This window comes from Manacus candei, unplaced genomic scaffold, assembly GCF_025592945.1.
Source record: "Manacus candei isolate 608988 ecotype Guabito, Panama unplaced genomic scaffold, ASM2559294v1 h1tg000059l, whole genome shotgun sequence".
Lineage (NCBI taxonomy): Eukaryota > Metazoa > Chordata > Aves > Passeriformes > Pipridae > Manacus > Manacus candei.
This window is the reverse complement of record NW_026138107.1, coordinates 2,058,373-2,074,120: the sequence shown is the minus strand read 5'-3', so window position 1 is coordinate 2,074,120 and position 15,748 is coordinate 2,058,373. Positions and strand designations below refer to the sequence as shown.

The following is a 15,748-nucleotide window of genomic DNA, read 5'->3' as shown; positions in this document are numbered from 1 at the left end:
GGGGCAGGAATGAGGTCACGGAAAGGGACGGGGACAAGGGCAGGGACAGGAGCACGGAAAGAGACAGGAACAAGGACAGGGACAAGGCAAGGGCAGGATCAGGGACAGGGCTGTTGTCCCCGCTTTGGGCTCGTCCCCCGGTGCGCTGCGCCAATTTACGCACTGAGGCGAAGTATTTCTATTTCTTGCTCTGGTTTGCGCTAAGTAGGGGTCTGGGTGTTAACCCACATAAGTCTACACACCGATCACCAGAACTTTACGCTATTTATACATTTTAAAAAACAAAGGTATCAGCATTCATTGGTTACAAATTGCATAACTTTTCTATTAATTACTAGTCAGACTTTGCTAGCTATGTCTCTCACTTCGTATACTGATTAGTCTGCAAGTGCAGTTCTTCCCTCCATTTGAGTCTGGGGTTCCTTTTTCACAGAATCACAGAATCACAGAATATATTGAGTTGGAAGGGACCCACAAGGATCATCGAATCCAGCTCCAGGCCCTGCACAGGACCATCCCCAAGAGTCACATCGTGTGCCTCAGAGTATCATCCAAATCCTCCTTGGGCTCCATCAGCCTTGGTGCTGTGCCCACTGCCCTGTGGAGCCTGTTCAGTGCCCAACCACCCCCTGGGGGAAGAACCTGTTTCTAATATCCAACCTAAACCTCCTCTGACAGAGCTTCAGGCCATTCCCTCAGGTCCTGTCACTGGTCACACAGAGCAGAGATCAGTGCCTGTCCCTCCTGTTTCCTTCCCCAGGAAGTTGTAACTGCAATGAGGTCTCTCCTCAGTCTCCTCCAGCTGAACACACCAAGTGCCCTCAGTTGCTCCTCACACAGCTTCAAATCAAGGCCCTTCACCATCTTTGTTGCCCTCCTTTGGACACTCTCTAATGGCTCAATATCCTTCTTACATTGTGGTGCCCAAAACTGCCCCAATATTTGAGGTGAGGCCGCCCCAGGGCAGAGCAGAGCGGGACAATCCCCTCCCTGGCCCGGCTGGCGATGCTGGGCCTGGTGCCCCCAGGACAGGGTTGGCCTCCTGGCTGCCAGGGCACTGCTGACTCATGGACAGCCGGCCATTGACCGGGACCCCCAGGTCCGTTTCCTGGCACTGCTTTCCAGCCTCTCATTCCCAGTCTCTCCATACATCCAGGGTTGCCCCATCCCAGGTGCAGAATCCAGCACTTTCCCCTGTTGAACTTCCTATAGTTGGTGATTGCCCAGACTTCTCATTTGTCGAGGGCCACCCTTGCCTTCAAGGGAGTCAACAGCTCCTCCCAGTTTTGTGTCATCTGCAAACTTGCTCAGTGGCCCTTCCAGTCCTGTGTCCAAGTCATTTATGAAGATGTTGAAGAGCACAGGGCCCAAGATGGAGCCCTGCAGAACCCCACTAGTGACAAGTCACCAGTCTGATGTCACCTCAGTCACTGTCACCCTCTGTGCTCGACCCGTGAGCCAGTTGCTCACCCAGCACATGATGTGTTTATCCAGCTGTGGCTGGATATTTTGTCCAGAAGGATCCTGTGAGAGACAGTTTTGAAAGCTTTACTGAAATCCAAAAAGATCCCATCAACTGGCTGCCTTGGATCAACCAGGTGGGTCACCATATCATAGAAGGAAATCAGGTTTGCTAAGCAGGACTTTCCTCAAGCTGTGCTGGCTGTGACCAACAACAGCATTGTCTTTCAGGTGTTTTTCAATACTTCCCAGAATAATCTTCTCCAGAACTTTCAATGAGTCAGTGGCCATGATCTCCCACTGCTGGAATTACCTTACCCCCAGGTACTGCTCAGTCCTGCTGACTTCACTCAAGACAGCCCATTCCTCTTGGGATTGTCTTCCCTTTTCCCTGATTAACCAAGCATACAATGCTCACAATGCAACTGCTTAATCATAACTGTCCAGCTACAGCTACTGAGTAACAATTTTTTAAACAAATTGCAAAGTTTGACTCAAACCCCTGTTTAGATCTTGAGGGGCGCAAATCTTGAGGGGCTCAGTATCAGGGTTAGGGGAGGGGGTAGGGGCAGTCACAGGGCAGGGAAAAGGGCAGGGGCAGGAGTAGGGATGTGAGGGGCTGCAATGCACAGGACAATGGTCTGGGGAAGAGGGTAATTAGGGCCCTTTTCCAGGAGCTCCAGTCTGGAAAGTAGCAGCTGGAGACAGAGAAGTACTGGCAGCACGTATGTGCTCTGGGAATGGGTAAAAGGGATGAGATGCACAGTGTCATGTTGGTTTCCTTACATTTAGCCAGCCTGTTGATAATGAGTGAAACTTGAAAGCCCTACAGGTGCAATCAGAGGGATGGAGACAGTGTCCCAAGCTGAGTAGAACCTAATGCAAGAGGCAGTGGTGCTCACGGTGCCAGGGATCTCTGCCTTGTGGCAAGCTCTCTGCCACAGCAGGGGCAGAAGCCTAGCAACAAGTCAGATAATCACAGAATGGTTTGGGTTTAAAGGGACCTTAAAGGCCATCTAGGTCCATCCTCCTGCAATCAGCAGGGGCATATTCCACTAGACAAGGTTGCCCCAAGTGTAGAAGCCCAGACGATAAGGGGGAGCCCCTTTGGCAAAAACATGCCGTGAGAGAGAACAGTATGTGAATGGAGAAGGGGCCATGCAGAGACAGGGCAGCACTTTTCTGGGACAAACGTCCTTGTTCTAGTTCTTGGAGATAAGCACAACACAGCACAGCACAAGAATGAGGCCAAGAAGTGGTCTAAGACTGTAGCAGGGCGATCAAGATCACCAAAGACCCCTGAAGTCCTCTGACCCATTTCCAGAAGGGTCTAGAATAACAGACTGCGCACGATAAATTTCCACATAAAGTGAGAAATTCATCTCCAAAGCAGAGAAACAACAATAAAAGATCCACCCCAACCAAGACTGAGTATGCATGCACCCCAGGACCCTGGACACCCCATCAGCTGGAGCCAGGGCTGGTAAGCTCTTTCTTTCTTCCTTTCTTCCTTTCTCCCTCTTTAATCTATCCCACTCTCTTCCCTTTCACCCTACCCCTTTATCCGAAACCCACTGCCATGTGCTTGTATTAGGGGGGACTAACACACTAATTTCCAGGCCAAATGTGTAATTTACTAATGAAACTTAATGAACTTTTATGAATTCTTTAACTGGTTCCTTTTGGCCATGAGCACCTACAAATCTTGGGTGCTCCCTTCCCCTTACAGGTGGGATACCATACCAAGCCCCATCCAACCTGGCCTTGAACACTTCCAGGGATGGGGCAGCCACAGCTTCTCTGGGCAACCTGTGCCAGGGTCTCACCACCCTCACATGGAGTAATTTCTTCCAAATATCCCATCTAACCCTGCCCTTTGACAGTGGAAAGCCATTCCCTCTTGTTCTGTCACTCCATGCCCTTGTACAAAGTCCCTCTCCAGCTCTCTTGGAGCCCCTTTTAGGCACTGGAAGGGGCTCTAAGATCTCGCCAGAGCCTTCTCTTCTCCAGGCTGGACACCCCAGCTGTCCCAGCCTATCTCCAAAGGAGAGGGGCTCCAACCCTTCGAGCATTTCCGTGGCCTCCTCTGGACTCGTTCCAGCAGCTCCACGTCCTTCAGATATAAGGGTCCGAGATTTGGAGGCAGCACTGCAGTGGGTCTTACCTGAGCAGATCAGAGGGGCAGAATCCCTGCCCTCAACCTGCTGCTGGGGATGCAGTAAATCCTGTATGTGAGACAGGGTTTGGTCTGCCAGTGAGAAAGTGCTGAAACCCAGGGAGGTACAGCATGATCATGTCCCCCTGGTAAATACAGAGAGGTTGGTAAAGTCACAGATGCCGGAAGACCTTTCTGGAAATTGAAAAGTTTAAGTGAAAAATCCTGAGCTATTCTGGCATGTGTTGTAGCAAATGTGATGCTTCAGCAATGTTTCTCATGCTGATTACTTCAGTAGTCACTTCATGTTCTGTAAACCTGCCTGAAAAGAAACACATTCGCTCAACCACTGCCCTGGGCAGCCTGTTCCAGGGCTGGACAACCCTTTCTGTGGAGACATTTTCCCTAATATTTGTTCTAAAGCTCTCCTGGCACAGCTTGAGGCCGTCTCCTCTCATCCTGTCCCTTGTTCCCTGGCAGCAGAGCCCGATCCCCCCTGGCTCCCCTCTCCTGTCAGGGAGTTGCAGAGCCAGAAGGTCCCCCCTGAGCCTCCTTTTCCCCAGGATGAGCCCCCCCAGCTCCCTCAGCCCCTCCTGCTGCTCCAGACCCTTCCCCAGCTCCGTTCCCTTCCCTGCACACGCTCCAGCCCCTCAGTGTCTCTCTTGTCTGAGGGCCCAGAACTGCCCCAGCACTGGAGGTGCCTCAGCAGTGCCAGCACAGGGAGGGCACTGCCCTGGCCCTGCTGCCACACCACGGCTGGGACAGCCCCGGGGCCATTGGCCTCTTGGCCCCCCGGGCACACCTGGGTTTGTGTCCAGCCGTTGCCACCAGCACCCACAGGGCCCTTCACCGCCGGTCATCCGTACTTGTGAAATTCTCTCGCATCTGTTTTGGGGGCTTGGTTCTTTTTTTTTTTTTTTTTTTTCCTCTTAACTCGGACCTCTTAACGTTCCGATTCATTTTAAACTTTATTTTTCTCTGCAAATCACGAACTCCGCGTCCTTCCATCGCCTCGCCCCCGCCCGCTTCCCGCCGCGCCGGTCCCGCCCCGCGAGCCGCCCCCTCCCGTGGGGCTGCGGGCGCGATGGCGGCGGCGCTCGTGGAGGCCGGGGCGGAGGCTGAGGCGGGAGATCCGAACCCCGCCGATCCCGAACGGGTGGCGAAACTCATCCAGGTAACGGGAGGCGCCGGGTCCTTTTTTGTTGGCGAGCTTGGCTTGCTCGCTGTGTTACAATTTCCACGTCGTTAGGGGTCATCGCTCCTACGGTGCGTTGGTTTGCTCCGTGTGTGTGTGTGGATGTCGCTGAGATGCTGCGCGCAAGCATAAAGGACGTGCTAGGAAAAGCTGTCTTTTAAAGTTACTCGGCTGTGTCCCTTCTCCATCAGGTTTCTTAGGCAGCGTTAAGAAAGAATTTATGTTCCCTCAGTGTAGAGCTCCCATGTGTTCACTTATTTCTAGTCATAATCTAACCTTTCTAACCTAATTTCATTGGATATTAGGGAAAATTTCTTCACTCAAAGGGTTGTCCAGCCCTATCACAGGCTTCCCGGGGAAGTGGTGGAATCACCATCCCTGCAGGGATCTAAAGCCTTGTGGGTGTTGCACTTGGGGACATGAGTTAGTGGCGGCTTTGGCAGTGCTGGGGAAGGGTTTGACTCCGTGATCTTAGAGGGCTTTTTTCGACCTAAATGACTCTACGATTCTGTAATCACAGTACTTCATGAGAGTACTGTGTTAGTCTCTCATTTCTGACCTTGTTTTCAGTGTTCGGAATGCTTTGCAGGGCTCATTCCTGCGCAGTGTAGTGACTTTTTCTGTCCCACTATCCCACAGAGACTGTTCCTAGTGATCATGTTTTGGGCAGTTTTATTCCATGTGCTTTAACGCAGTTTTTACCAGCTTCCCAAACATACATTTAACATCTCTTGGATCATTGGTGTGTCCGTACCCAACAGGTCATGTGAATAAAAAGATAAAATTTTATCACATGGGGATAAGGAAGTGCCCAGAGAACTGAGGCAGATTAAAAGGGAATTTGTTTTCTAAACCACACTGGACGTTTAAAGAAGAGACAAAGGAATTTTTCTCCCCTTTTCCCACCCATGCCTGGACTGATGTAGTAGGAGTTATTCTTCAGGAATTCAGAGGTTGCAGCAGTTCACACTTGTCACATATATCAGCTATTTTCTGTCATTTCACATGATTCCTTGGTTTTTTGTTTCTCTTCTCTGGCAGGTTTCTTCATGGCTGAAGAAGATATATGGGGATCACTTTATTCCATCAGACGAGGTGAATGAAAAGACAGTGGATATCTTGCATGATCTTATGGAATGTTGTGAAGCCAAAGAGAGGGATGTTTCTTTGCTGATAGAGGACATGAAGCATCAGGAAGCAGTGCATGAAGCAGCAAGTGAGTTTGAAACTCCATTTCTCAGTTCTGTCCAGGTTAGGATTTTCTTAGGGATCCTGAAGATTGTATTGTATTTTTTAGAATCTGAGAAAAAAAAATATATGTAGTTGAAACAAACTCAGCTTTTGTTCTGATACAGAACAAAATGCATCCTTTCAGCAAAATTTACTTAGTGACATAAGGTTGGTCAAGAGATTAGTTGCTAAAACCTCTTAACCTGCTGGGCTGGATAGCACAGCATGGAAATACTGTCTGGATAGACAGGGAAGCAGCTGGTGCTAAGCCACTGTTAAGGAGAACACTGGAGGAATCTAAAAGAATAGTGAGGTGATTAAGTTACACTCAAGCAGTCTAGACTGAGTATTTGATAACATCTTGGTTTTTTGGAGAAAGGGAGTGGTTCAGGGAACCATAATACATTTTTAACTCCGTTACTAAAGGATTGTCCCTTCACTGGCTTTTTTCAGGAAGGAATTTTAATTCTTTGTGAGAAGATTCTACACACGAAGACGTTTTTGTAAAAAAAAACCAAAAAACATTTGGTTTTGTTACTTCAAGTCCTCTAGTGCCTTGCTATCAAACAAACAATGATGGAGACAGACCTCCTGGGTCTTGCTGTGACAAGCATGTGCATGCTTAGGAACAGGCTTAAACTGAGCTCTGTGGGGAGAAGACCTACGTGTGGTCACTGCTGTAACACAAGGGTGGACTCCTGTTTGTCTGAGTTCAGACTGGTCAGGGAAGGAGTGGAGCAGTGCTTTCTCCCTTAATACACTGAATTTATTTGACAAACGGGGACGTGGCAACAGTTTGGCATGTTTAAGCCTTCTTTTAAAGTGTCTCTTTCCCTGACAACAGAGAGGTAGGCAAGTTTCTGATGTGGGATTGGGTTCTAGCTTTGGAGAGTTCTTTAAAAGAACACAAATATTAAAAAATTATCTAATTTTGGGTTGTATTTGTGTTCCAGCTAAGGAAATGCAGGACATTTTCGAAGACCTGGGTCTTTCCCCAACCAGTCTGTCCAGAAAAGCCTCCAGGGACCTCTCTAGTCTGGCAAAAAGTGCAGTGATACTCCAAACAAAAGACACGTCTCTTACCAGGTAATTCTTCACACTCTGCATCTGAGGTGATGGTCTGTGCTCTTTCCCTCTGTTTTCTCACAACAGCAGCTTTAAACTTCACTTTGACCCCAGGAATCTTATTTTCCAGCTTATTTTGCACCACTGGGCAGCTTTGGAGCACACAGGAACTGAGCACAAAGTTAGGTTAGCCCAGCAAAGGAAGGCTCTGAAGCCTGAGAAGGGTCTCAGACAGAGTTAAATCCCTCTTTTTTGCTCGTGTTTTTGTGGCCAGTGGCTTCAGGGTGCTGCCACTTGGACTGTTGTGCCAGGTAGCCCAAGCTAGAGCAGCATTCACACTGCTTAGGCAAGGACTGGGGAACTGTGACTGGTCTTCCAGTCTCATCTCCTCATTCTTCTCTCTCATCTGGCCTTGGTTCATGTGAGGAGACTCCCTCAGCCACAGAGAAATGACATCTGGTTAGTCTGGTCTTCCTGGGTCCCTCTCCCTAGCCTGGCTCTGGCCCCTGACACAGCACCACTGCAGTAAGGAAAGGCCAAAATCTGCCTTGGAATCCAATTCTTCTGTCATGTTCAGGATCTTGGCTCTTAGAGCTCTTCTCCTGAGCTGGAGGGAAAAGCAGCTTTGAACCATTTAGGGAGAGGCTCAGATGCTGCTGGGCACATCTCAGGGCCGTGTGTTTTCAGGGACTGAATACAGTTTCTCTCAAAGGCGATTTGGCAAGGCAGGAGTGGAGTCTGGGGGTGGTTTCAAACCCAGTGGTTTTATTCACCGGGGTGCCAGGTGTTTTTCACTTACTCCTACTCAGATTGCTGCCCCATTTTTCCTTCCATTTGGAATCTGTTTTAGTTAAGGAAAGCAAATTACCCCAGTGACTTACTTTAATTTCCTCCTAAGATAATATCACGAGAAAACTAAGTCATTTGTGTAAAGCGCGGAGAAAAGAATAACAATAGTTCTGAGCATTCCCACTGGTTCTCTCTTCACCAGCCTCTTCTGTGCCATCAATAATATGACTTCGGAGCAGTTTGAAACAACGCAAAAAAACAGAGAAATGCAGCAGAAATTGGATGACGTCAAGAATAAACTGACTTCAGCCCTGATGTTGAGCAAGCAGTTACTGGAGTGAGTAGTGGATGAGGAAAAGGGAAAGGTGCAAGCAGTACTGCTGATCTCTGCGGTGGGCAACACTGGTTGTGGTAACTGACAAGGATAACTAAATTTCCAGGGGTTTGACACATGTCCAATTCAAAGTAGTTGGAGGTATCTATGAAAAGCCATGTACCATGGACACATTCAGTGATCAGAAGAGATTTGGGATACCATCAGACCCATTATTTTAACACATAAATGGTCTATAAGCAGTTTTCAGATATGAGCTTGCATCTTCCACCAGTTGCTTTTTTCTGAGGCTGAGGGCAAACCTGATTCTCCTAGCACATTTAGCATGGGCTCTGTAGCCAGAGTGAAGGAGCCAGGCAAAACAAAAACCATTCCCAGGTAAGAATTTCCCTTAACCAGTGTGTGAGACACTTCATAATTATATATATATAAAAAATTCAGTATCAAGTCCATTCCCTGGAGGATGTAAAATGAAGTGCTTTGCCAAGCACAGCAGGATCAGCCCCAGCCGTGAGTGGGCATTGGCCCAGATGATCTCCACAGCTCTCTTCCAGTCTAATTATTTTGGTTTTGGTTTTTTTTGTGTGTGTTTTAAAGTGGTAACTGTGGTGCTGCTTGTAGCAGAGATACCAAACCTGTATGCTTTGTGCAGGTTTGCTGTGGTCCCCCTCTGTGATCTGAAGTTTAGCTCGTATAACACATCTCTAACTCAGTTAGGGAATTGTGCACAAGACTATTACCCTTTGCTTTTAGGCAGATGGCTTTCCCTTAGCCATTATTTTTGCTGGCCTTTGGGATTCTGGAGGTGACAGCTGTACATGTTTCCAGTGGGAAATCTCACAGGGAAGTACAAGTTTTTCTCTGTGTTCTCCATTCTTGTGTTGGTTGTATTAAGGGGTTTAGCTTGAGCATAGATAAGTAGCAGTATTGGTATGCTGGTATCTCTTTGAATGTAAAAGTTTTTTTCTTTTTGTATTATTTTTAAGGCATATTGAGAATACAGAGGAACTTCAGAAAAAACAATCTGTCAAAGTAGAGAGACAACTTAAGACCATGACGTACCTGACAGATAAATGTTTGGAATTAGAAATCAGGATCAAGGATGCTCAGGTAGGTGGAAAGGATTTTGTGACAAGGCATTGTGATGGGATGACACAGCCATGGTTGATCAGGCCCAAAGTTGTAGTTACAGAGATATTCCAGGAGCCTCCTAGGCTCGGACCAAGGACTCTTGGGCTGACAGAACAATATGTTACTGCAGTTCAGTTGTTCCTGCTGGTCTCTCAGCACATCCTATAAACAATACAAGCCTTTCTCCTCTTTTCCTGAGAACTGTGTTAGCTGGGATTACCTTGTGGTTATTGTGAGGTACTGTCATATAAGAGAATACAGGCAGCTACCAGTAGAGCAGCTGATTCCATGAGCTTAAGTTGCGCCTCAGAATTCTGAATATAGCCAGTTTTTGAAATTAATGGATGATTAAATGCAGAAAGCAAATGCTGCATTGCCTGCTCCTTCACCTTTCCTAAATGATGAAGGACATGTGAATGCTTTGTTTAACACTTAGATACTGTCTGATAACTTGACAAATATGAGATGGAAAGTGTTGTATTACAGTTGGTGCATTTTACTAAAAAGCCTCTTTCAAGCCTGGCCAAGTGCTCTTCTCCCTCTAGTTTTCTGGAAAGACTTGTTATTGATAGAAATTTTAGCAGCAACTGCTTTCATACAGCAGCTCTGGCTGTGGCTCAAATTGCACATTTCTGTTGCTTTCTTCTTTGCCTGTTTAGATAAAAATAAGAGGCAACGGTGAAATCTTTCTCTTCCTTGTTACGTTTTGTCCTCAGTTACAAATGAACTCTCTCCTGTTTGCAGAGGGAGCTTGCTGCCCGTGGGCTCCACACATCCCTGACACACAAGGCACTGGTGCAATTATCTGAGGTAAGTCTTTGGTTACAGGATGGCTGTTTCTAGAGTGGTACAGACTAGGCTTGCTTGTTCTTCCTTTTCAGGAAATGCAGTTTGCTGTTTGGTTATCTGAACAAATGTTCACGGTCGAAAAAGCACAAATAAAAATCCTGTAGATGGATACCCATGAACTGGGGTCTGTTGAATGGGTTTCTCTCTCCTAGGAAATCCTAGAAGCATCTATTGGAGAATTTCCATGGAATAAGTTTCCTGCCACTGAAAGCAAATTGGCAGCCTGTGCTCTACCTCCTTTACTTGATCCATGTTGTAAACAGGGTGGATATTCTGTGGACTGTATCCCGTTACGTGGCTACCTGTGTATTGCAGTTTCTTGACAGAATGACCCACGATTCCTCCTACTTCATGTGAAATAAACCTACTTTCAGGCACTTCCAAGCAAGAGGACAAGGTCAAGTGAAACCCAAATTCCCAACAACTGTGTGCTATTTTTTTCTTGTGTCCTTAAACATTACATTTTTCAGCTGTTTTGTAAGCCCAGTGGGATATGTATTAAAGAAAAAAGCACGTTTCTTGAGTTTGTACCTAAAGATTCTCTAGCTTTGGGCTGAAACGTTTGTACATGTGACATTTGTGTTTGTCTGTCTGCACTCACCACATCTTAATATGTTTTGCTGTCATTGTAGTGAGAACTTGGTCTTTCTCCTGATTTCTTTTGCTGTCTTTTCCTGCATGTTTCTGAGCGGAACAGTGAAAGCAGGTTTCCTGATTTCCCTGCTGTCGTTCTCATGAACCAGCACTGGGTGGCAATGCTTACATTGCACAGCGTTTTAGGAGAGTACTGACCACAACTAAACTTTGTTGAAATTTTACAACTGAAAAGCCACAGGCAATTTCCTGGGCTTGTTGTCTTCTAGAAACCTAGCATAAGGTAAGGTTTGACTCCCTGACATTTCTAGATCTGCTTTGTCAAGAGCTCTATGAAATGGGCAGCACAAATGACTTCGTCTTTTTTTTTTTTTTTGTAACCTTGATTATTTGAAAAGAGTTGAGGACTGTGGAAGGTTCTCAGTTTGCAGCCTCAAAGAGAAATTATTTCCCCTTGTTACCAAAATAAGCAAAGCAGTACAAGTGTAAGGGAGGGTCTTTTTGCTGTTGCAAAACTTTAGTTTTTCATGTGTGTTGAGGAGGATGAAAGCTCTTGACAACGTCTGTGAATTCTGAAATGCTCTGGGTTATTGTGGATCTATTTCACTGATTTAATCACTTCTTTAAGACTCTAGAATATAATCTGTCTGGCTCTCTTCACAGGAACTGGTTTCACTGGAGAAAAAAGTTGCATCTCTGAAGAAGGAACAGAAGATCTACTTGGAATTACCTTTCGTAATTATTCATTCTACTGTTCTATTGTATTTGCAAATCAGATTAATTTTAACGAACTTCAGAATTTAAAGGATATTGTGATGCTTTGGTGGACAGGTGGATGACCTACAGGTCTGTTAATGATATTAACCAAAGACTTAACTTAAACAAAAGACTATTTATTAATGAAAGCCAAGAAATTAAGTATGCTTGCCAGGCAAACTTTGTTCTAACAAAGTGGACAGATTTGCCAGGTGAATTAGTGTCGAGGTGAATTAGCTAGAAATTGGACAAAGAAATATGTGAAGAAAATGTAATATATATGCCAGTATATTAACTATATGTGTCATCAGGCTGTCAGTATGGTGGACACAGCACGTGGTGCAGAGGTTAGAGCTCTAAACAAGATTTTAAGGGTGATGAAGAAAGAGCCAAATATAGGCCTTGTCCCCTAAAATGGCTGCTCCATCATTTTCTTTGATTTCTCTTTAGGATGCTGGGTACTCAGCTCTCTGGAAACAGTTTTCCCATCTCTCTCACACAACCATTGCTGTCTTGCTCCTAGAAAAAAAGGCTGAAGGGTGGGACTGTTCCTCTGTTTAATCCATCTTCCTCCCAAGGCATCTGCCTCCTTCCCTCAAGTGGAACACGACATTCAAACTAAATTGGGTTCTCCAGTTCCCTCCTCATGTCTGGCTGTCAGTGGGGACAGGGAGAGCCCAACACCTCATTTCTAGTGCAGGCAGCAGGAGGGAGGGAGGTTTATCCATGCAAGCTTATTGTGCTTTGGAAAATTCATGCACAAATATGTTTAAAATCAGGTCCCTTGATTGGCAGGTTTGGAAAATTGCTTTAATTGAGGGGTTTTTTTGGACTTTAGGCTATACAAGACTTTTGTAAAATACAGGATTGCCCAAACCAAACCAATGCTAGGCTTTTAATTTCAGTACTTTTTGCACGTGAAAGGTGTACACAAAACTAGTTTTATTATCATTGAATTCACCTGTGGCTAGAATCACTAGACCCTTGCAAAGGGGCAGGTACTCTTTCCTGCTGAAATACTGATTTTTTTGCCATCTTCTCTCATTAGAGTATTTCCCTGGCAAAAGTGATGGTTGAAGCAGCAAAACTAGAACTGGTAAGGTTTTTTTTAATCTTTCAGAAGCTACATGTATTAATTGATTACAGATTTACCCACCTCATACTGTAGTTCTTAATGATCTCAAGGGGAAATTTACTCTGGTAAGGCAGAAACTGTGCATATTGTTCAGGGGAAATGGTGGAGGAATGATGTCTGAGCTACAAAGGCAGTTGGACATAGTGGTATCAGTGGGTATTAAGTAGCTGCATCCCTATGGATTTTGCCTGCTTCACCTGTTGGAATGTTTATTCACTCAGTTGTGTTGGTCTCACAATGTTCCTGGCTGCTGCTGAACTCTCAGAGAGCTCTGGGGCCCAGATTTTATTCAACAAGCTGCCTTGTAGACTGCAGTGGGGACCTTCCCTTGTAAAACACAGTGCCCATTTCCTCCGTGCTTGTGTCATCTGCAGGTGTGGTTGTTGGGAAACATCTGTAAAGCTGCTTGGGAAGTTCACACGTGGCTTTACGGGGTGAGCTGGGCCCTGTTTGAGCCCCATAAAACCTGTCATCATTTCTTCAGGCTACTGCCTGCTTGCTCACAAAGCACAAGTTGTTCAGTGCTGGGCCTTCAAGCTATGATCAAAAATCACAGCTAGCTGAGAGCATTTACTGTGTTTTCAGGTGAGCCTGCCCATGTTGGTAAGCCACTTGCTTTTGGTTCAGGATTACAAGCTCCCCTTAGCCAGGCTGTTCTCCGGTCCGAATACCCACCTCTGGGAGCTGGAAGGTGTCCAATATCGCATTGGGGCACAGAGGAAAGACAGCTGAGCTCATTTAGCCCTTCATTTGGAGATTCCTCTGTAGCTGCCTGCAATGTGCAGTAGAGAGTCCTTCCAGCTCAGCACCTGGGTTAATCAATCAGTGCTAATAACCTCCCAGGGTGTGATCATTGTAGATATGTTTGTTTTCCAGCAACGTATGAAAACTGTTCCACGGTCACTGATTCCACTTCGTTTTGTCTCACCCTAGAAGGCCTTGGAGGACAAACTCTCAAAGGAGCTTGACAGCGTGGCTTTTGAGTTGATGTAGCCCAGCAGACTCCAGTTCACCTCAAGTGGCCTATGTGGAAGATGATTTTCCCTCCATTGCCTACTGATTTACGCTAGTATTACACTTTGGAATTCTTACTGTACTTCTGCAGCTTCCTGCCTTGTTCTTCTCTCTGTTGGCTGGTACACTTGGGATCTTCTAGCAAGTACACTCATTTTTAGGGGCTCATGTAGCCTTGTGTTTGTAAACATAAAATAACCTGCAAGTGTACTGTTGTCTTTGTTATTTTTCCCTGTGTGATACACACCTGTAATTGGCCTCCAGACGGCACCTTCCCCATGTGTCCCTGCTGTCAGGATTTGGGTGACCAAAATCTACCGCTTAGAATTGAACTGATCAGGGAGTCTGGTTTTCTTCACTTTCCATATTCAGTCTCTGGGTTACGCTTTTTTGTAGAGTCCTCTCTTTGATGGTCTGTCTGAGGACGGGCTCTACATCTACTAGATCGTTGGCTTCCGCTTCCTTCTTTTGTTTTCTCCTGCCATTCCAGGGTTGGGGACATACAGGTTTTTTTCTGAGGTACTCACAGTATGTCTGATGTTTGCCGAGTTTGTGCAGATGAGTTGTAGGCTCATACCTGGAGTGCCTCTTAGTTTAAGCATTTTCTTTAAACAGAAGCAAACAGTTAAATTTCTCCTTAATGTCTTCAGCAGGGATTTGGTGTGCTAATCAAAGTGAACAAAGCAATTAAGAAATCATTCTGGCCACTTCCTACTTAGTCTCCTCAATAATGGTGAATTTCTCCACAGAAAGGGTTGTCCAGCCCTGCAGAAGGGCTGAGACCTAACAGCATCTACCTCTTCATTTTCTATAGTTTTATTGTCATTTGAGAAAATGGAAGCCCATGGTTCTGTAAGGTTTGCCCATTTTCAGGGCTTTGAGAGGTACCAGTCTACTGTTGACAACTTGCTGTTTCTCTTTCCATTATAAATAGGGCTAAGCAAATGAAAGCAGATAAATAACTCTATGGATACTGCAGGCATAGCTTTAAAAAAAAAAACAACAAAAGAAGATCCTTATAGTAAGACATTTCTAGGCCTGAAAGTGCATTAATATTTTTGCAGAACTACTGCGGGATGTGACGATTTTGCAGATAGATTTCTTTTCCAATTCTACCTCAAATGTCATCTTACAAAAGGGTCTCCTGAGCCCTCCTATTTCCACGCCACCACCACACCAGCCTTCAACACTTTTAGAAGTGTTTTGTACATTTCAGCTTTTGGAAGCTGTTTGATACTAAAGCCAAAAATCTGAAAATCTCCTGTGGATGGGGAAAAAGCAAAATCTAGAAACAGTGGCCTGAGGACATCGGGCAGGGACCTGTTGGCACTGGGTGATGTCCAGACAAATAGTGGTGCTCTCAGTAACAAGCTGTAGCTCCATCTGTTTGCAATTAAGAGTTGCAGAAGATTGTGGCCATGATTTAGCACGGTGTGCACGTCCCCAAGAGCTGTTACTTCATTGCAGAAATCGATTTCACTGGATCTGCAGGAAGGGACATTCTGTTGCTCCATGTCCTCCCTCAAGGCAACAGCATCGTGAGCTCTGTGTCTGATCATGCTTAGGGCGTAGCTCTCATTTCTAAAAAGCTGCAAGCTCAAAATTACACTGGTGTCAATAAAATACAAGTGTGACTTCGTCACCTCCTTTCTTTTGCCATGATGGAGAGGAATTGAAGGATGCTCAGAGAGCTGCTGCCTGTGGGAATCTCCAGCCTCATCTTCCATACACACTGGAGGGAGTTGCTGTTTAGTTTCAGGTTTTTAAATTGAGCTGTTAGGAAAGGGTTAGTTGCCTTAGGTTTGTGGCTGTTTATCTTTGGTTCCTTCTGGGCTAGAAAACAAGGGTAAAAGCAAGTGGAAAATTCATGGGCTAAACTGGCTGAAGGGAAATTACCTCAGAGGTAACTGGTGTGAAATCTGGTGCAGTAGTGCAGGGATGGCTACAGGTACAGCTCATGCTTGCAAACAAAAACCACCCTAAAGCCATTGGAGTGGTCTTTGAACATGGAAAGAACAAGAGCATAATCTGATTTTCCTG

The 15,748-nt window shown here is 45.8% G+C and overlaps 1 protein-coding gene across 1 annotated transcript; it reads left to right on the top strand.

The window, feature by feature from the left end:
• The first annotated feature begins 4,654 nt into the window (after window positions 1–4,654).
• Window positions 4,655–13,918, top strand: HAUS1 (HAUS augmin like complex subunit 1). Its single transcript, XM_051803751.1, has 9 exons — window positions 4,655–4,790; window positions 5,853–6,027; window positions 6,995–7,127; window positions 8,098–8,232; window positions 9,216–9,339; window positions 10,105–10,170; window positions 11,467–11,538; window positions 12,608–12,655; window positions 13,628–13,918. The coding sequence occupies exons 1-9, from the start codon at window positions 4,701–4,703 to the stop codon at window positions 13,685–13,687; spliced, it is 903 nt and encodes a 300-aa protein (XP_051659711.1). The 5' UTR covers window positions 4,655–4,700; the 3' UTR covers window positions 13,688–13,918.
• Window positions 13,919–15,748: the final 1,830 nt, after the last annotated feature.